Source organism: Vicugna pacos, chromosome 4, assembly GCF_048564905.1.
Source record: "Vicugna pacos chromosome 4, VicPac4, whole genome shotgun sequence".
Classification (NCBI taxonomy): Eukaryota; Metazoa; Chordata; class Mammalia; order Artiodactyla; family Camelidae; genus Vicugna; species Vicugna pacos.
The window spans coordinates 68,129,235-68,150,946 of record NC_132990.1 but is presented as its reverse complement, the minus strand read 5'-3'; the positions used below and the strand labels follow the sequence as shown (position 1 = coordinate 68,150,946).

Below are 21,712 nucleotides of genomic sequence, written 5' to 3'. Positions count from 1 at the left end.
CCTGGCTCCTGCTTCACATCTGCCTGGGCTCAGGGTGGCTGGAGTGTGCCACCATGGAGAGACAGGGACTGCCTCCCAAGGAGAACCAAGATTTGGAACTAAAGTCAGGGCTGTTGCAGTGACCCTGAAACCCCACCAGAAGGGGGTCTGGTCAGCCTGGCTTTCTCTCCAAGGGAGGGGCTGGTTCCCTGAGAAGCAGGGGCAAGACCAGAAAGCAGACCTGGAGGCACTGGCTCCAGGATGCCCTAGTGCCCCCCACTGGCACCCCGCTGGGTGGCTGGATTCCCTCAACCTTCAGGGCCAGCCCCAGGCCTGCCTGGAACCTCACAGTAGATGCCCTGCTGTTTATCAGAAGAACTAAGCAGATTTCCTTTGGAAGTGGAATCTGAGCAGGACAAAGGGCCCTCGGCTGGGGCTCTCCAACCAGACCAAATAAACACTCAGCCTCTCGCCAGGGGGGCTGCAGTTGATATTTGGAGAGGGGCAGGAAAGAGACAATCTGAGCTGAGTTTGGGCTGAAACTGGCTTTCAGCCAACAGCAGTAGCAAAACACTCCAGGCCAAGTTCCTGCTTTGTCTGGGTCTCAGCTGCCCACCTGGCTCCCTAGGGGCACGGTGAGGCCTGGTCCCCCAAGCTGGAGCAGGCAGTGGTACACCCAGCCTCAAGGTTATTCTGCAGCCTGATAACCCAGCACCCCAGCCACCAACATCCCTCAGAGGCATGGGACCCTTCCAGAGAGGGGAGAATTCAGAGCTGCTAGCTGGACGTCTCAATACTTGAGTGGGTCTCAGAATCACCTGGGGGCTTGTCATGAAGACAGATTCTGGGGCCAGTCCTAGATCTGTGAATCGGACTCTCCAAGGTAGGACTCTGGGATCTTTTTGCCTGGTTCCCAGGGCACCATGCGGCTCAGCTGTATCCAGGAACCTAGAGAAGGTGAGGTGACCTCTGATGTCTCCCAAAGCCCCCTTCCCAGGGCCTACAAGGAATGCCTGGTCTCTCCCCATCTGCTGCTGCCACTTCCTAAAACCCTGGGGAGTCCCCAGGTCTCAAAGCACCTTCGGCTGACAGTGCCTCTCCCCACCTCGGGAGGCAGCCAGTAAGGCCCCACCCAGTGACAGGCCAGCTGAGATTAACGGTAGGGAATAAATCAACCCAATTCATGGGGGGAGAAATATGTTGTTTACAGAGATTTTTTCGAAGAGGAGCCACCAGTTGACTTGGTATTTTGATCATTAGAAAATTACCCAAGTCGTGTTGCCGTTAAGAGGAAGCAAAGTCCAACAGGGCAGAGAGGCCTGGCCTGGGGCTGGTAGGGGCTCCGCTCTCTGGAGTCCTGTACCTTCCCAGCTCAGGAGATTCTTGGGTCGCCCTCCAGGGACCCCTGCTCTGCAGGAGTGAGGTCCCTGAGACTGGCTGGTGCCAAGCCCAAGGGAGGCACGTGCCAAGGCCAGTCCCTGAAGCAGGTGGGCATGCACCTGGGCTTGAAGGTACACAGGTTCAAGTCCGGGCTCTGCCGTTTAAAGGCTAGATGATCTTGTGCGAGTCTCTCAACCACCTTCAGCTTTGGATTCCTCACTTGTAAAATGAGAAAATGTCCATTTCCTAGGACTGCTGTGAGGGTTAAGACCACACAGGCCCTCTCTCAGCCCCTAGCTCCCGTCCCCTGGGGACTGCACAAGCTCTTCTGTCGGCCCAGAAGGCCCTCCTGGCAAGCTCAGCTGGGCCCTCTCTCCCTCAGGTAAGCCATCCCCACCACCCCCAACAGATCAAACTCTCCAGCTGTGGGCTCGCACTGCCTTCAGGACACATGCCTCAACAGCAATGACATGCTGACCCACAGGACACTTTCAGTGCGGAGAGGCGGGGCCAGTTTTGCATCCCCACTGCATCTCCCCAACCTGGCACCATGCCTGGCACACAGCGGGCCCCAACTGAACGGTATCCACTGTCCTCACGACCAGGCCATCAGAGCTCCCTGTCCTGTCACTGTCTCCAGACCTGACCACTCAGGAACTCTGGATTCCAACCCCTACAACATTCCAATCAGTGCCCTGCCCTAAAAGGGCCTTCTCAGACCAACCGGCCCCTGTGGAGCCTCACAACACAGCAGCTTCCGGGGACCTGGCCTTGCATGGCTCTCCAGATTTCTCATAGTAACACCTTCTTGGAGTTTCGGAAGCGAACCAAGTCATTTGCCAACTATTCTTTCCCATTAATCTCACAATGCATTTGCTATTTTCCCTCCATAATGACTCATTTAGCACCAATAGAGCAATTAAGCAGACCACAGAATATTGATTTTCTAAGTGGGAGGAATGTCCGCACAAATATCTCTTTACGCCCGTCTCAGGCTGTCTCCTGCTACATGACAGGGTGAACCTCAGGAGGGCTCAGCTAGATCTGCTGGCTGGATTCTGGGGTCTCCAATGGAAGCTCAAAAGCATGGTATGTGCATATGTGGAAGAGTGTGTGGGCACCTGAGATGAAATGACAAAATTCTCATTGGACGTGCATGTTCCCATATAGACCTCAGAACTCTTGGAGACAGGCACCATTATCACACTCACTTTAAAGACGAGGAAACAGAGGTTTAGAGATTAAGTGGCTTGTCTTAGATCACACAGGCAGTTAGGGAGCCAGACCCAGACGCAGGTCCGTGTGTCAGCAGAGCAGCAGAGCTGTTCATCAGGGCATCCTGCGTGGCCTGCTCTCTGTGGGAGCCAGGGGAATGTGGCACCGGTGGGGGAGCAGGGAGGGCAATGCAGTCCCTCTCATCGTGTGACCCAAGGAGACACCTGAGACATACAACAGCTGGTTTAGGTCCTGAGCTGCACACTGCAGCCTCTGCACCTGCCCCTGGCCAACCACCAGGCCTGGGCGGTGGCTCTCAGAAAGGCCTGAAGGAAGACACAACAGCTGGCCCTCCTCCTCCTCCACCTCGCAACTACCACCACCAGCCCAAGACAAGTGCCTATCCAGCTCGTGGGGCACTTCAACATCCCCACACTATAAAAAGGGAGGGCAGATGAACAGCATGAGAGTCAGGAACAGTTTGATGAGCTGGACATTGACAATAAGCCTTATCCACCGGTGTGCGGCTCCCAAATCAGGCCCCACAGCTGGGATCCTATCCAGCAAGAGTCTGGCTTACCTCCTACCTCCCACTCCCAGGAACTAACTTGCGGCAAGCTGGGAAGAGGGCTGTAGGGGCAAAAGGTCCCCAAGGTCCCAGGGAGCAATGGCTTCTTGGTGGCCAGGGGAAAGAGCTGAAGGTCCAGTTAGCAGACATGGATTTAAATACCAGCTCTGCCACCATCTATGCGCCTTTGGGTGGAATAATGACCTCTGAGACTCAGTTTCCTTATCTGTAAAAGGAATAATGCCTGTCTTGCCACCTCCCCAGCTGGTACGAGGGTCCAGCAGTAAATGATAAAGTGCCACCTAAATGTTGGATAGTGAAGCTCAACAGAAGGGAAGGTTTCTGAGCTGGAGCTGCCCATTACTGGAGGTAAGCGAGCAGGCCCTGGACAGCCCGTGAATATGGGGAGCAGAGCATCCTATACATCCTTTTGGACACCCAGATGCACATCAGCATATTAAAGGCTCCCAGGAGTCAAGCATTGAAGAAATTTACTTGCTTCGGTTCACTGGATGCTTCCCTGCCTTGTTTGGACTTGTCATCATCAATGTCCATTAACACCTACAAGGATGTGGTGTTCTGTGGAACCCAGTTTGAGAAATGCTCCCACGGGCGCTTTGGACGATGACTAGGGGAGGAAGGGAAGAAAGCAAGGCCTTTCAAGTACAACTCTGATTAGAGAGACAACAGGACCTTCCCCAACGTCAACCACAAGTCAGGTGCAGACCTAGCCCTCAAACTCCCTACTACACAACAGGGAGACAAACCCATATGTCCAGAGAGAACACTGACTTCAACGAAACAACATTAAAAAGGGACCTAGAAACCTCAAAAAGGAGTCACTCCCAGGCTATCCGTGACCTGAACATGCCTAGAAACTTGGAGGGATTGAAGAAGAAGAAAGGCCTCAAGCAGAAATGCCTCCCTCTTCCCTGCTCTTGCCTGAAAATTCACCATCATGGCCTTCTCCTTCTGGGCTACCCAAAAGGGGGCTAAGTCCCCACAATAGTTGATCATATTTCAGAGAAGAGTTTGTGGGACCACAGAAAGGGGGAGAACACAGTTATCTGTGTGTCCAGGCCCCATCTGTGGATCCCAGAAGAAGGCAGCGGGCACCACCAGCCCCTCCCATTACGATGCTGCAGGCGCTGCGTGGACACACCCCCTCCAACCCAGTGCCCTCTCCTCTCCCTGGGGGCTCTGTGCCAGGAAAGGCTGAGGAGTCTGGGAACCACTGGCTCCCTGGAAGGGCTCCGGCAAACCCACCCATGGCAAACCCATCCATAATGGTGCAGACTTTGCTCCCAGCAAGGACAGAGCCTTATTAATTATTCAGGGGATGGTGCAATTATGCAAATCAGTGGGCAGCCTCTGCCCGACTGCTGCCTTCTGCAGCAGTCCAGGGGGAGGGGGTGCCCAGAGCCCAAGCGGCTGGGTACCAGAAGAGAGTCACCCAGCCAGTGAAAGGGGGAAGAAACCCCCCACATTCCGGGCCTACCAGAGGGCCCAGAGCCAGGCCCCATCCCACACACCGGAGAGCTAGTAGCTGCTTTGAGGAACATTCAGAAGACCTGGGGATGCCTTTTTCCAAAACAAAACAAAACACACCCTAAAGCTGCTGCTGGGCCAGCAATGGCATCATTCAGGGCTTGATCCTGTCGGTCCTGAAGGCATGGAATACTTTCAAAGTTCCCTCTTAAAGCAAGTGTCTAAGGAGAGGTAACACCTCAAATTAGTGTTTACCAAAGAATGTTCTGTAGAACACTGCTGCTCCTGGGGTGGGGGTGGAGAGGACAGGAAACCCTGGATTAAACAAGGTGGAGCTGGTTTCTTTACTGCAGGACCTCCCAGGGCCGAGAGCGAGGACGCCATGATGCCCGTGGAGGAGGACATCTGGTCTCACCTCCAGGAACCAGGAAGCAAGTCTGATAAACACTGGACAGACTGCTCACTAAATCCTCTGCCGGGTCCATCACCCCTGGACTCTGAAATCCCTTGCAGTAGGTTTCCACTACTCTCATACACAACCATCATCAAAAATGTGAACTTCAAGTGCGTGGGGCAGCTACACAAGACCAGCTCGGGTCTGTTGGCTGGGGCTCTTGGCAGGACGCTTACCCATGGCCCTGCCACTGCCCTCACCTGCTTCTGCTCCTTCCTGAGGCCCAGCAGCTGTACGGGTGCCTGGTGCCACCTCAGGTCCACATAGGGCTGGGTTAACTGGGAGCTCGCTCAGCTGCACCATCACAAGCCCTCAGCCAGCCCAGCTGGAGCTCAGTGCCAGACTCAGTCACCTTCCCACAGGTGAGGAAGGCCCACCTCCACTGCCACCTCAGGACTTCCTCCTGCAGAGCCCAGGGTGGCCCTGGGACATTTCCCCAGCCCCATCTGGCGGCTGCCACGTTCTCTCATATGGGAGACATAAAACACTCTGAAAACATCTAGATGCAAATCCCATCTCTGCCACCCACCTGCTGTAAGATCAGGGCATGTGGCTTTTACCTGTCAGAGCCTCAGTTTCCTCACCTGTAAAACAGGGAGAGAGCAGGACTGTGCAATAGTGTAGAGCACAGACTTGGGAGCCAGGCTCCTTGCGTTTGAATCCCAGCTCTGTACTCCAGCAGTGCAGCTCCAGGGATCACAACAGTGTGCAGTACATGGGCTGAGGTGAGGATGGAGTGAGCTCCTCTCAGGGAAGTGCTGAGAGCAGGCCTGGCCCACGGGACCTGTCCATCATGTTAACTATTACACTAGAGAGGGCCCCAGCTTTGAGTCCAAAGAGACCTAGATTCTAAATCCATCACAAGGGTAATCCCTGATAAGTGATTTTACCCCTCCCAGGCCAGTTTCGGCACCTGTAAAATGGGGGGAGGATAACAGAGAGCAGTCCAGAGGATTAGAGATGCCGCACAGATGAGGCGCGGTGCTGGCACGCAGGAGATGCTCTATACACGGCAGGTAGTGTAGTGACCACATTACTGACCGAGCAGGTCGTCTGGGAAACGTCTGAGAGACCAGACGGACAGTGGTTGCTGGCTGGCCTTAGATAATAAAGCCAGACCGCCTGGGTTTGAATCCCACCTACGAGCTGGATGACTCGGACAAGTTGCTCGGTCTCTCTGTGCCTCAATTTTCTTCTCTGTAAAATGAGGACAGTAATGTCCTTCAGAGTGTTGTTGTAAGGATGAAATAAGACAATGCAGGAAAGGTGCCAGGCATGGAGCCTGGCCCAATGCAGGTGGCCACGCAGGGGTATGTGTGTGCGCGCGCGCGTGTGTGTACAGGGGTGGGGGGGCTGGTGATAACACAGTACCAAGAGAAGCTTGCACGAAGAACAGAGATGAAAGACATCTTCCATCCCACGTCACCCCCAGGGACTTCATGACCTGCAGGCAGTGCAGGAAAGCCCAGGAAAGACGACACCCTGTGCTAGGTGCCTCCCCTCCAGGAATCCCGTAGTCCTGGGCACTGAGAGATTAGTTTTTGTTTTTGCTTTCTTGAGATGGGGAAACAGGCTCAGGGAGAAGCAGTCGGTGGCGCTGGGCCCCGGACCAGCTCTGGGTGACGGACTCAGGCTCCTTGCTGCTGACCTCTGCGGCAGCTGGCAGTGCCGGGGATGCGGCGGAAAGGCAGTTTTGGGTTCAGACTCCAGCTCCGTGCCCCACAGGCTGAGGTTCTCCCCGCCCCTCCCACCCTCAGCCTTCTCCCCCAGCAGGTCCCTGGCCACCTCAGTTGGGAACCCAGCACCCCCTTGGCCTGGCCCTCCTGGGGGCCTCTGCACAAACAGGGCACTCTCATCCCCGAGCCCAGACTCTCCAGGCTGCACTAAAAGACCTCCACTTCCACGTGGGGGCCAAGGGCACCCAGCCCAGCCGTGAAACACTGGCTAGTCCTGTCCTCTGGGCTTTGGCTCAGCGGACCTGGGCTTGAACCACACTACTGCCACTCACTTGATCCTGGGACTCCGGAGAGGAGGGACTACACCTCTCTGAACCCCCTGTAACTGGGAAGCCGGCAAGAGGAGTGGGCTGAGCCCTGGGCCTGGAGTGAGGAGACTCTTGCCCCTTCACCTCTCTGAGCCTCACCCATCTCACCTGTAGAACGCAGACCACAAACACCCTAACTGCTCCAAGCACCGTTAGGAGACCTGGTGTCAAAGCACTGTTCCCAGCGGGGAGCCCTTGGCAAGCACAGGAGGGGCGACTGGCGCTCCTGCAGGAAGGGGAAGGTTATCTCAAAAGGCATCACAAGCTTAAAAGGGAACGGCACAGCATGCTAATGGGGGGATTCTAAGCATCAACCAGGGAATGGGGTCCTCCAGGGTGTGACTCTGGGCCAGCCACATTCCCCTCTTGGAATTTCAGTTTCTACATCTGTGAAATGAGAAACAAAAACCCCCTTACCAAGAATCAATAAGAAAAGAGCAGTGCCTAGGCAAGCTGCGGGCACACACCTGGGACACAATCCTGCCCTCTGCAAAAGGAACAAACTTTGGGCAGCGGTTCTCAAACTTCGGGGAAACAACATTACTCCACCAGAGGCTAATTCAGAATGTCAAGGGTGGGGCCCAAGAACCTGCACTTTATCAGAGGCCAGGCCTGTGGCTTCCAAGACAGGAGTGGGTTTTATCAGAGCCAGTTCTGGGGAAGGGGGATTGTTTCCTGATGAAACCTAAGGAAGGTGGAAAGGGGGGAAGAATGGCAACAAGAGTGGAGGGTGGGGCTCTATTAATCAGTCTCCACCCCAGCCGGAAACAGGCATTGTTGAGGCGCACACATCCTTCACCTGCTAACAGTCTGCAGCTGCAGCACGAAGCTGTGATTGTGAATGTCAAAAAGACGGAGCATGAAATTAACTTCCCCTTGGTCAATGGGCACAGGGAGACGCTGCACTAACTCCCTGCCCTCAGTATGAAAACTCCCCACGACAACGTCGCATCCAGTTAGAGCCTGTGCTCCCAGGGTGGCACTGTATCTCTGCACGAAGCACCCTTTTACTACCAGGCCCAGCAAACAAGGGCCCTGAGGCTGGGAGAAAGGCCAGGGCGACAGGTAGGTGACGTCCCGGGGTGAACTGGGCGGTGGCCAGAGCCAGCTGGGACAGGGGCTGGGGAGGGCCCCTCAGCTCCCCCATGGGGGCTGCCCACTGAGAAAGGGAGGTGGGGAATCACTGTGACAAGGAGTAACTCACCTCTCAGGGCACCTGATGTGGGGAAATGTGCAAACCCAACCTTCCATCTGGGCCAATTCCTGCCCCAGCAGCCTCACTGGAGAGATAGGAAGCTAAGACTCGTTGCCCTCCCGAGGTAGGATCACACCGAGGTAGCGATGGAGCAGGCCCAGGAGCCAGGTTCCTGTGGCTCTGGCACTCTGTCTGCTCCAGCCTGGTCTGTGGCAGCCAGGGTAGAAGTGGCAGCAGGAGGGGTGGCGGGAGGCTGGGGGCAACAAAGCCCTGCTCAGGTGCCTTTGGGAGAACCAGGAAAGAGTTCTGGAGGCTGCCCTCCGGCCCCTCCCTTCCTACCAGTTTTTCTCCGGGCAGACCCTGAGCCCCTCCTCAAGGCACAAAGTGCTGTGTTAGAGCCTTCAGCCTCCCACCAGTCCCCCGGACAAGCTGCTACCAGCCAGTCTTCAAGGGGACGACCCCAGGAGTCAGGTGCATACAGGTTTCCTAAGCAGGGGTGAGTCAGGGTATCTGGGGAGGTCCTATTCTTAGCATGCCCCCAGGATCAGACTTGACCTCCAACCATGGGGTCACTTCTTACTCTCCCCCAGGAGTGCACAGGGCATTGCCAGGTGGGCTGCCAGCGACCCTTGCAGGTGAGATTCCATCTCCCTCTCCTTCCCCTAGGTCTTCACCCCACCACCTGCCTGGCTCAGAGGTGACTTCTGGTGTACCTCTGGTGGCTTCCACAGGGACCTGGCTTCTAGTTGCCAAGGAGAGTTCTTCCATGTGCATGCCCAGGGCATGTGGGGTGGCCTGCAGAAAGGACCTGATAGGCAGCCGCGGCTGTGCCCTGGCTAAGTACGAGATGCTGGGCGCCCACTCAGGCTCACATCGCACCTCCCCACAAAGTACGGAGATTCCCTCTGTCTCAGGAGGGGACGGTCACACAGGCCACCCCTCCTGGCGCCCCCAGATGGGAAGGGCAACTTCTACATCATTACCATCACAACCGTCTCCTCTGGGCTTCCAGCCAGCCCTCCAAGGTGGATGGGCAGGTGTGAACTCAGGCGACTCTACATAGAAAACTGACGGGGAGCACGCACCTGGTGGGGATCAGGTCCTTCGAGAAGCTGCCTTAGGCTCTGGAATTGGGGGAGGGGTCCTGTAGGCAGCAGCCCAATGGCTGCTGGAGGGGTAGGAAAGGGGTTGGTTTCATTGTAGAGTGGCTGGTCATGGTCCCATCCACAGCCCAGGCCAGGGCATGTCTCCCCACTGCTCTGGGGCCTCAGCGGGTGGGGGTGGTAAGTCTCACCTCCTTCTGGGCTTGCTCTCCACAGCTCACCCCTAGGCTGGGAACTCAGCCCAAGCCACTCCTCGCAAATGGATAGACTGATGGCCAGAAGACACACTACCAGAGGTTCTTCATGGGACGGGCGCTTTTCCACTCACCCACAGCCAGTCACCCCAGGAGGGTGGGCAGGGGAGGAGCCAAGTGCGCCCTGCCACTGGGAAGGAGTCCCCCACACCAGCGCGGGAGCTGCATGTCTTCCTTCTCGCATCTTTGGTCTCCCTATGACCTCCAGCCCTATTTTGTGGCCCTCTAAAATAGCCATTAATTACAGCCCAGTAATTAACTTTCTGGTTCAAGTAATATTTTGCAAAGGAATTCCATTAAAGAGTCGATCTGCATATCCTCAGACATGGGGCCTGGAAATAGGCAGCACTACTTGGGGAGAATGTGAAAAGCCCCACAGCACCCCTCGGGCCAGGCACCCAGGCCTGGGCTCCACTGGCACCTGAAGGCACGCGGGGACTCAGAGGGTGGCTGTCCTGATGGCCTGGAGATATGCTGAGCCCCAGGAGCTTCTCCTCAAGAAGGCACAGTTTGCTCACAAAACTGGCCAGCTCAGTGGCCACATGCCCAGACAGCAACTGCACAGGCGCACACAAACGCACACGTGTGAGAGCTCAAACACAGAACACACCACACACATAGCGCGACAGGATGTGTGTAAACACACACAACACACGCACATGCTGGTAGACGGGTACACGTATGAAAAGAGACACAGTAAGAATGGTAGTCAGCATTCACTGAGCACTTAGAATGAACCATATGCCCATATTCGACCTGCAAAAACAGCCACTTCACACAGTCCAACCCAATGTGAAGTGCCAGACACGATTCCAGATGCTTTACATGCGATTACTCATTTCAGATGCACAGACGTGTACAAGGACAATTACATGTAACGCACACACACCTTCGTGACGGCAGGTGCGGGCTTGTATGACATACAAAAACATGCACTCACAGATGTATACATGCCCACAGACACTTGTACAGAGACAGGCTTCTCTAGCCTTTAAAACCTCAGCCTCGGGCTGATCGCATTCTTAGTAGCTCATTTTCATCGTTCCTAAAAATATTGCCCGGCTCAAATCTCTAGAAGATACACGAGGGAGCTGCAGATCTAAAAAGAGGTGATAAAAATGAGAAAGCAAAAATAAATTGGTTCTTCTCTATGTCCAGGTCATGTTCTGTGGCCTTCCCCTCCCTCTCTAGAGATGAGGTTCAGAATCAGGTGCTAATTCGTGGGGATCCAGTCAGCCCTGTCCCGAAGATGCCTACGGGGCTCCAGTACAATGCTGCAGGGGGGTTGGGCCTGGGTTCTGTGGTGGTCCCACCTCCTCGCCTTTGACTGTGTGTCTCAGTTCCCTTTAATATAATAGCCCCTTCACTGCCTACCTATTCTGTATGGCGCAAGACCTCTCAAAGTGCTGTGTAAATGCCAGGCCTCCTTATGATAATTCTCGGATTAAGAATTAAATCTGATTCCCTCATGGAAAGGAGAGCAGGCGAGGGGGAGCTGGGGGAGCCTTCCATGTAGGTAATTAATGAATTCCCTGCCTCACCACTTGGAAGGCAGAGCCCCGTCTAACAGAGATCCTCCTACATGGGCCTTTCAGAGTTGAGGAGAGTCAAACAGGGTGACCGAGAATCGTGCCAGGGGCTTGTCAGAACGTTCAGAAGGCAAAGGACCGTAATAGACAAGACTCAAAAGCAGCACAACTGGCCATTAAACTCAGGAAAACAAAATTCAATCCCTAACAAGTGAAGGAGTGCAAGTACCCAAAAAAATGCTATTTTTCTGCCTATACAAATGACAAAGACCGACCATTATAATGACAACACCCAATGTTTTTAAAGATGTAAGGAAACAGGTGAGTACCCTCAAAAACCTGAAACTGTCCATATTCTTTGACCTAGTAATTCTAAGACCTTCTCCCATGGAAACAATCACTAATGCAGACAAAGATGTATAGTCAAGGACTGAAATACCAGCATCATTTTTAATAAAGAAAAACCAGACAGAACCTAAATGCCTAAATTATTAGAAACACGTATGGCCCGAACGTCAGATGAAACAGTGAACTTTTAAAATTGATTTTTAAAACACATATAGGAGAGGTTTGCTTTCCCAGGCGTAGACAAGAACAAGGGTCATTGTGCTCAGCTATTTCTTGTGTTCAAAGTAGTAATGATCTTCTGACAGCCCCCCTCACCTCATGAGGGACATCTAGTATCATCTCTTGAACTCACAGTAACACTGCGTGACTGCCTGTCATTTTCCCACTGCAGACGAGGAAACTGAGGCTCCCCAAGATGAAGTGACTTTTCCCAACCAATGTTAACTACCGCTTATTGAAAACTTACAACATGCTTGTCTAACCTCTCTCACATGTTGTAAAATTTTAGAAACATTTAAGAAATGTGCAAGACCCGGTGTTAGCTGCTAATGAAACAGCATTGCACAGGATAGACATTTTCTCTTAAATACATGCTGACTCCATTAATACTAGTGTTTCCAATGACATTATCATCATCAGGCCCATTTTGTGGGTGTGCAAACTGAGGCTCAGAAAGGTTAAGCGACTTGCCCCAGGAACGCCTGGCTTCGAATCCAAAGATCATATACTTCCCATTACTCCCAGAGACAGTCTAGGCTGCACAATCATCTCGACGTCACCAGAGGGAAGGCAGACACTCTCTGTCTACAGCAGGGGAGGGAGAGAGTTGAGAAAACCCAGGCCTGGGTGCCCAGCCCCTCCTGCACCTCCTGTCAAAAAGTAAAGCAGGAAAACAGATCCCGTCTTCCATTTTCTTGGTTCCTCATCAAGCTTCCTCTCACCGCTCCAAAGAAATGCCTCACCCAAAGGGACAGAAATGATTCCTCCCACTCAGGGCCAGCTGAAAGGCCCCACCGCCACTTCCAAATTATCTCCCTTCCTAGTCTTATGCTGCCTGGAAACCTACTGTTGGTAACTTGCAGGTGTGGGAACTGCAGGCAACACAAATATTCCCGGGAAGGGATAATCTGTCTCTAACGCCACACATATCAGCCTTGCGTACCTGCACCTGGGTCGCCCACCTGTGCTGGGGGCCAGAGTCACAGAGAAGCAGTATCAGGGAGAGAAAAAAAAATAAGGAAAGCATAGTATTGCCAGCTGATCCTCCCAGCTATTCAAGAACGTTAATAAATAAATGAGTGACTTAGAAATTATCTTCTGGGAAGGCAGAAACATCACATCTGAGATTGCTTTTACCAACATTAAAACGGTCTTGTAAATGAAGCAGCAGCATTTCCAGCCTGCAAAACAAAAATGCTTTTGCCAGAACACCTTTCACCTGGAAAGCCTCCGAGCAGCATTCATTTCTGTCATCCAGGGGAAATGATTACCTGTCCCTGGTGCTTATTTCCAAATCCTCCAAAGAAGAAATGAATGTTGAGGGGCCCAATGACTTTGGAGACTGGCTGGGAACCTCCTCCGGGCTGTTTTCAGGGGAATAAGTACAAAGGCTCAAACCATTCCTGTAGCCCTCGAGGACCCCAGAGCTTGGCTGTGCCCACCAAGCCCTGTGGCTTGACCCCAGCCTCACCACCAGACATCAGCACCCCTCCCCCATCAGCCAACCTCAGCATCTCCACACCTGGGGCAGCCTCCTTTCCCAGTGAGCTGAAAGATCCCAGAAGAGAACCAATTGATTTCTAACCTCCAGATGAGAGAATCCCAACGCAAAAAATAACCTCCCTAACAAAGCGGTTTGCGGAGCACAGCAGAGAGCATGCAACAAAGCTGCTTTAGGGGCCATAAGGCAGACAGATTCTTCCAGAGTCAGGACCCAAGTGGCCGCCCCTGAGTGCCCTGTGCTCCTGCTCCACATGGGGAGACTTCGGGGACCAGGGCTCACACTTGCCACCCTAGAAGCCCCCACCCCCCTTCACATGCCCATCCCGTCACGGAGGCTGGTGTCTCCGCACTTACCCCCTCCGTGTGTAGAGGCATGGCCGCCCAGCGGGGTCCCATGGAGCCAGGATTCAACCCCCTCCTCACTGCTAAGCCAAGCCAAAGGCAGCCGGCTCTGTCCTCCCAGCCTTCCATAGCACCACCGCACCACGTCAGAGTGGGGGGAGGCGCCTCTCCACCCGCCCAGGTTTGACCATGAGCCTGGGGGTTGGGGAGGGTCACCATAACTGGTTTTACTCGCTCAACTCCAAACAGGACGACTCCAGGGACTGGCCCGGAGAAATATCTGCCCATCCATCCCAGCAGCAGCCGATAAATCTATTTCTAAGCAAAGCAACAAATCAGGAGACCCTAGTCCTAGCAAAGCCTATTTCAGCTCCAAGGCTGGATAGGATTTCCAACTCAGTCTCACTGCCTGTCCGTGGGAAATCTGGGCTCCTTTCCTGTGCCAGAGAAGCCACCAAGCCAGATTTTGTTTATAGAAAATTAATAAGACAATTCCACACCACTGCCAGTGACATTCTGCTCCAACCGCTACCGTTTACCACCGTTTCTAGAAACAGACTTGTAATTTTACTCCCTATCCCCCCACTCCATGCCCCTTCAGCCCGTGGCAAACCTGACCTGAGGCCAAGCTGTGCAGGACCTGCTCGAGGTCATCTCGGCCATGCCCCGACCTCTGGCCAGGGTTGCCAGCCGACCGCCTGCCAGCGTCTCAGTGCGGGCTTCCCGCTGGAGGGAGGTAAACATGGCATGCACGCTGTCTGCTCCCGGGAGGGCAGACACTCAGAGGCCGGACCGCCTGCTGTCTCTCCAGCTCCCCGGACAACCAACACATGCACACAAAACGGGGTACGTACACAAGCCCCCGCATACGGGTGCAGAGAGTCCTGACCCCCACCAAGGAAAGCGCAGAGAAGGGCATGTTCCTGGGGTAGAAAGCCGGAGGAAGGGGCCGGGCGGAGAGAGGAAATCAGCAAACCCGGTGGCCTGCCGCCCAGACAATAACAAAGATGGGAATCGAGATTTTCAAAGACGCAGTGGCTGCACCCAGCGCTGAGCTCTGGCCTGGCTAAATCTTCCTGCCAGGGCACGCCTGGTCCCCTGGGGCACCACAGCCATCAGAGAAAGGCTGAGGGTCCTGCCTTGGGCTGGGCTTGGCAGCTGGGGCAGGAAACCAGCTGCAGGCAGTGGTGAGGATGCATTAGAGAGAGCAGCTCTGGGCTGATGAAAATTAAAGGTCTCGTAATTCTCTTGAACGATGGAAGGGGTTCTCTTTGAGAAGATGCTAGGGGTCAGTTAAATAGTCACTCAACCTTGGACAGGAGTTGGGCTATAACTTGTACTCCTCTGATCGCTGGAACCAAGGGGGAGGGTAAAGACATTTTCATTCTACCTGTGCCTCTCCTACAGGGAGTGCCAACTCACCAATCATACACAGGGGCACAGCCCTATGAAGGAAGGCAGATGCCAGGGGCCTGAGATGTGGGGGCTGAATGCTGAAAAGGCTCCTTGGTGCCTGCCCGTTCTTTCACCTCCACTTAGCTGAGCAGGGACACGTTCTAACTGGCACTAGAATCCATCACTATGCCTGTGCCCAAGCAGAAAGGTGCCAGGACTGGCACAGCCCTAGGAGGGAGACCTGGGCCCCAAGAGGCTGTGTCCGCCCAGTGCCCCCGCACGCGGACAGGATGGCTTGCCCTTGCGAGCTGAAGCCTGCTTCTTGCCAGTGACTCCTGGCAGGCTGAACCACCTCCTCCCTCCCCTCCTCTGCCCCACAAGCCACCTCCCCTTGGAATTTCAACACCTGCTTCTGGCTTGCCCAGGAAAAGGAAACAGGGAACAGGAGACACCCCTGGGAGTGAAGAGGTGAGCGAGGGAAGCAGCTGCCGGGGCTGAAAAGGATGAGGCCCTTCTTCCTTGGCCTCAGGCAATGCCCCTGAGCTCAGGGCCCCGGCACTGCCCACTCTGCCCGTCCCAGCCCCCAGCGGAGCACGCGCCCTACTTAGAGCAGATGTGCCCCCTAAGCGGCCCAGCCCCCTGCTCCTCCCCTCCAGATGTTCACCGTTTTCCTCACCGCTAGGTCTCCACAAAACCCAGCATCAAATGCCTTTCGTATCGGACACTCAAGGGCTCCAGAGACAGGATGGATCCTGGGGTGGAGGCGCCACTTCGGTCCCCAGCCCTGGGCACTGCACTGCCCGGGAAACAATGCCCACCTCAGCCAGGCAAGGCAGGACTTCTCGGCGAGGACACTTCCCGCTCGGCCTCGCCCCGGGGCTCGGGCACCCGGTCCTCACCCCCGGGGGAGAGGGAAAGGTCCTCCCGTCGGGGGCCCCCCGTCCGAGGTGGCCCCACAAGTTGCCGGAGGGTGGCGTGGGGTGCCCTCGCGCTTTCGGCGCGCCCCAGCCCGGGCTCTGGCTTTGTCCCCGCGCCCTCCGGGGCGCATCCCGGGGCGGCGGCGCGCGGAGGCCGGCTCGGGCGCCGGCGGCGGCGGGCTCACCTCTCATTGTCCGCGGCGGAGGCGGCAGCAGCGCTCCGGAACCCCGGCAGGATGTGGCGGAAGCTGTGGTTGCGGTCCAGCTTGGGCTGGCTCTTGGTGCGCTTGATGGAGCCCTTGAGGCGGCGGCTGAGGAAGCCCTGCGCGCGGGGCGACAAGAGGGGGAAGGGGAGGCGGGGTTAGCGCGGCGGCAGCGGCGGGCCCGGGACCCGCGCCCTGGCTCGGGCGGCCGTGCGGCCGGGGGCGGGCGCGGGACCGGGCTCGGGCTCGGGCTCGGGCTCGGCCCCCAGCAACTCACGGCCCGCGCCGCCCGCCCGCCGACCGAGCGCCGACGGCCCGGCCCGCGCAGCGCGGCCCAGCCCACCCCGCGCCGCTCGCCTGCCCGCCCGCCACGTCGCCCCCGCCCCCTAAGCCGCTGTTGCCATGGCGACGCCGAGCCGAGCCGCGCCGGCCGCGACCGAGGACGCCCGAGCCCCCCGGGCTCGGGGACGGGGGGAGCCCCCGGGACCGAGGGGGCGGGGCTGCAGAGGGGCGGGACCCATGGAAGCCTCGGTGGCGGCACCCCAACACCTCTTCCCAAAACAAGGTCACACACACCCCCACCCACCGGGAGAAATCCACGCCCCCCACGCCGTCCAAGATTGCCAAAAGCGCCTTCCTCCACCGGCTAGGTCGGTGTTCTCAGCCAGGTTGTACAAATCGGGGAAACTGAGGCTCCGCGAGCAGGTGTACGGTCCTCTAGGGGGAACAGCCGGCCAGCGCAGCGTCTGGTAGTACCCTGGCCACCTGGACCGACCCCTAACCTGGGCGCCTTTCCTTTCTCAGGCAAATGCCACTGGTCCTCAGGGTGGAGCCCTTTGCCTGGAACTGTTGTACCCCAGCAGGGGCAATCACCCTGGGGACAGGGTGACCTAGTGTCTAGCTTAGGGAGGGAGGGAGGGTTTGCTGAATATCCCCACTGCATGTTTCAAGATTTGGAGCCAGGTGTGAGGGAAGGCCGGACCTTCTCTAGAGGGACTGCTGCCTGGAACACTCATGATTCGTGGAGGATAGGGGCCCGCTCCTGGGAGGAGTATGGCAAACCTCAGCTGGGCCCCTCATTCAGGCCATTCATCCCTCTGTCAGGCTGCGTTGGACTCAGGCCAGAGCATAATTCAAGCCCAACCCCCAGAGCGCCAGGTCTAATGGAAGAGACAGTATTTGGTACAGCAGCTCCCTTTACAGGTGATGAGGTAGATTTAAGGGCTCAAGGGGCCACAGCCTGGGGTGTTTTGTATCACCCTTCAGGCAGCTGGAAGGAGAGAAAAACTGAGGGAAGGGAGATTCCCTGAGGATGGAGTTGTCTAAGAGGGATTCTGGGGACTCACCCACTCCAGCCTCATTTCTAGGTGATAAAAAGACAGAATAAAGTGGGATATTGACTCATTTTGAAGTTAATGTACACAATCTGAACACCACATTTCATCCATCACACAGTAAAGGGTGGGCTTGGCAGCCCTCTCTGGTCTAGGGGGAGAGCTGGACATTTGATGCAGGCCATGCCCTCACTAGGCCTGTCCATCACCAAGGCCCTAGCACCCTGGAAAGGATGAGGGCAAACAATGGCTACACATGTCATCTCATGTCACCTGCACAAACAGAAATGACAGAGAAACAGTATCCCTTTCTGCAAATGAAGAAACTTTGCTCAGAGAGGTGAAGTGACTCACCCAAGGACACACAGCTTCCAGGCCTGCCTAATGCCAGAGCTGTTCCCATAGGATCCTCCTCTTCTGCCCACCCTCTTCAGCTTTCCATTTTCCTATCTTTCTGCTGCTACTTTTTCCTCTCCCTCAATGTCTCCCATCCATAGGAGACCTATCCCTGTGGCCACCTGTCCAAATTCTGCACATCCTTCAAGGCCCAGGTGAAATGCCACCTCATTCAGAATGCCTTCCCAGGCAGTGGCATCCAAATGGACTCTCACCTCTGCAGCCTGGTATCACCCATCAAGGTACTCTGATCATCTGCAGTTCTCTTAGGGGTTAGGGGCCACAGGAGGGACCCTCCTCCAGAAGGGTGACCCACAGACAGGACAAGCCCTAATGTGGAGGGACCACAAATGGTGGCAGGCCGGGGGAACAGTAGGTTCTCTGAGAGACACAGCATGAAGGCAGGGACCTGCACCTCCACACAAGCTCTGGGCTCTCCCAACCTTGGCCTCTTGCCAGGTGTGTGTGTGGTGTGAGGGGGAACACACCTGGCTAACTTGGATGGATTCTTCTCTCACAGGTGTTATTGTCAAGCAAATTCCCTCAATGGGCTTGTAATTTTTCTTGGCTTTTATTTTTTATGCTGATGAACATTTCACAATTTTTACACTCTTGTGATACAAAGAACCACGAAGCATGTTTCAAATTTATGTAGCTCATTCTGTAGCAGTATGGACAGCTTTATTCTATTTCTGAGTTTTTTTTTTCCCCCAAAGCTTCTTTCCTTCTAGGAGGTTGAGTGGGTCACGAATCACTTCGTCCTCTCCACCCCTACCCATCAAGGCTACACTTAATGCTCCTCTCAGAAGCATTACTTGTCATCCATGAAGCCTACTCTGAACATACCTCCCCCTACCCAAACAGATAACTGGGGTCTCAGATCATTGAGACCTTGGAGTCCCAAACTCTCAATTATAACATTCACTCATTTATCAAGAGCCTACTATGCGCTAGACACAGTGACCAAGACCACCACGAACACTATGAGATGAGTGGTGTACAGATTAACAAGAGGACAGGGAGGTCACATTCACCAGGAGGGTGGTTCTTCAGGGCAAAGGGGAAGACCCCTGTGAACCTCCACCACGCACCACATGTCCACCCGGAAGGACCTTGTGTTCCCAGAGGACCCAGCTTAGGGGTCTACACATGGCAGGCTTAACAAATGCTCATCATCCCAGAAAGCCACAGTTGGAAGGGGACTCAGATCCAAAAGACTTACAAGGGTGAATAAGGCCCAGAGAAGGAAAGGGTCTTTCCCACGATCACACAGCAAGGTTAATCGAAGACCCTGGACTCCAGATCCCTGCTCTGCCCAGCCTCACAGCTTGCTTACTGACCTCCTTCAGAGCATGGAAGGACAAGGATGGCTCCTCACCCAGCCCTGGATGAAGGGAGGCAAGCCTTTTTTCCTATCCCTTCATGGGCAGGTCCTGGGACATGATTTCTCAAGGCAGCTGCAGCCCCAAACTCGGGAAGAGGAACCTACTGGCCTTCAAATCAAAAAATCATTCTAGACCCAAGTCAACCTTTAGCGAGGGGCAGTGGGCGAATCATGTCCCCTTCTGCAGTAAAACGGGGTTCCTAATGCTCACTTTCTAGGACTGTGGTGAAGCCTGCTGACAGCCAGCGGCTGAGAGCTCGGAACGGGGGCAGGCAAACGAGACTCAAATCCAGCTCCACAGACCCCTGGCCACGAGGTGGTGGGCAAGGCCCTTTACCTCTCTGGGAAATGGGTAGCGACTGCAGTGAGGATTAAGCAGGACACAGAAAGCTCTGGACACCCCCTCTTTCCACACCCCTAGGGCCTGACTTCATCCCACCTTCTCCAGGAGGCTACCCCTGACCACATACGCCGGCCCCTCACACCCCTCAGGCCAGCTCAAGTCCTTTCACCCACCTGCGTTCAAATCTTGATTCATATAAGCTGTGGGCTAGTGACTGGACCTCTCTGAGCCTCAGTGTCCCTATCTGTAAAATGGGCTAAGAATGGTATCTACTCTGTAGGGTTGTAGGAAGGATTAAGTGAGGTAAGGTATCACAGTAAAGAGGTAAATACTAAGCAACGAAACACAGTAGCTACCAGTGTTTATTATTATTATTATTATACCGATGTTGGATCTCATACAATCCCTGATTTTTGCCCCAAGAAGGTGTGTGATCACCACAGGTGGGAGTCTGTCTGGACTCCCCGAGGGACTTGAAAGCAACATGGCAGCGGGGACAGGGCTGGTGTCACACAAGCCTGGTGAGTGAATGAACGTGCTTGCAAAATTGTCCCAGAGCCACAGAATACCATTCAGTTTGGTAGTTTTGAACTCTTTTAAACAAGCACTTTCTTCTAATGCAACCTCACAGAGACTCCGGAGGTTCAAAGTGCTCAGCCAGGCAGGGCTGCTCAGGCGGGGGCCTCAGCTGTCATTCACGGGAGCAGGCGCTGATGCCTAAAGCTCAGCGAGGCGCCCGCACAGTGTGCGGGGGCCAAGGACGGGGCGCTCTGCCTCTGCTAAAGCAGCCCCGCTCCCCTGCGCCTCTCAGGCAGCTGTGCCACTGCAAGCCACTGCTGCCACAGGTCAGCAAGGGCCCCAGGGGCTTTTGCAAGAGGCTGCTGCCTGGTGTCACCACCCCCAGCCCTTTGGTGACTGGGTGTGGACAGCGGCTGTAGCCTCTGTCCCTCTCTGTGACAGCTCACTGCCCGTGCAGACATCCTCCCTCCCAGCTGATCCGCAGGCCCCTTGGACTTCCATCCATGTCAGTGACCAAAGTGCAAGAAAGTCCTGAGTGGAGGACAGAGGCGCCATGGGGTCTCTGGCTGGAAGGACGCAAGTTCTCAGCAGCTCCCCCATCCCTGTTCCTGACACTCCGGCTCTCCGCCACCATGCTGACCCTGGCTCACAATGCTGCTTCTCTAGGAAGTTCTGGGAGACTTGCTCAAAGGCCTTTCAGAATTCCAGACACATGATTTCTTCATTCACCATTTCAATCAATTCCAGGTGATGAGGATGATGATAAATGACCAGTTACCGAGCTCAGCCCTGCCAAGTCACTCTGCCCGGGGCACTCACTGAACACCTCCCTAGGAGGGGATGCCTGGGAGAGCCTGATGCCCCTATGGGGAATCCTCCTGAGGACGTGTGCTTCAGAATTCAGGGTGTTTGGGGTTTTCAAGTGGGGAAACACATGCTCAGAGAATTTAAGCCACTTGCTGAAAGTGGCTGAGCTGTCAGGTGCAGAGCTGGGGCTGTAACCAGGAGAGTTCTAGCCCCTGGGGTGGGCAGGACAGGGACCACTCTTACACACTCCCGAGTGCCACACATGCACACTTGTGCATGCATGTGCACACGTGTGCGCGCACACACTCACGCATGAGTCAAAGGCCAGAACGGGAATGGACTGCTCAGCCCATCCTCCCCGCGCCCCAGGCACCATGCTGGGCCTGCGGAAAAGAAATAAAGGGAAGGTGCTTCTCCCTGAGTGCAGGGCTATCACCCAGGGCTCACAGGTGAGGACCTGGAGGCTCAGGGAGGGGAGACTTGCTGAGGCCCATCCTCGCGTGTGCCTCACTTCCCACCCAGAAGGCAGCACCTGGGGGTCATGAGTTTGCATTCCAGCACCACCACTTGGGCACCCGGGAGCCACATGTCACCACTGGTCTCTGAGCCACTTTCTCACCTGAGTGTAAAGCCCTCAGCACCATGCCTGGCACATAGGATGTGCTCTATCAAGGACCAGTCCTTCCCCCAACTGCATTTATTTGGTTCTGCATCCTCAATCCAGCCTTCATCACCTTCTCCCTTTTCACACTGACCCTGGGTCACTGCAGATAGGTGGGTGGGCCTGAGCTGC

The 21,712-nt window shown here is 55.3% G+C and overlaps 1 protein-coding gene across 12 annotated transcripts in view; it reads right to left on the bottom strand.

Moving 5' to 3' along the window:
- DAB2IP (DAB2 interacting protein) overlaps nucleotides 1-21,712 on the bottom strand; it is a 190,099-nt gene that overhangs the window by 64,760 nt on the left and 103,627 nt on the right. For 11 of the 12 annotated variants that reach the window (XM_072960051.1, XM_072960054.1, XM_072960047.1 and 8 more), the window contains one exon: nucleotides 16,119-16,255. The exons of the other annotated variant lie outside the window; for it this stretch is intronic. In XM_072960051.1, the coding sequence (XP_072816152.1) occupies nucleotides 16,119-16,255 (137 nt within the window). The remainder of the gene's footprint in view (nucleotides 1-16,118; nucleotides 16,256-21,712) is intronic. 12 annotated transcript variants of the gene reach the window in all.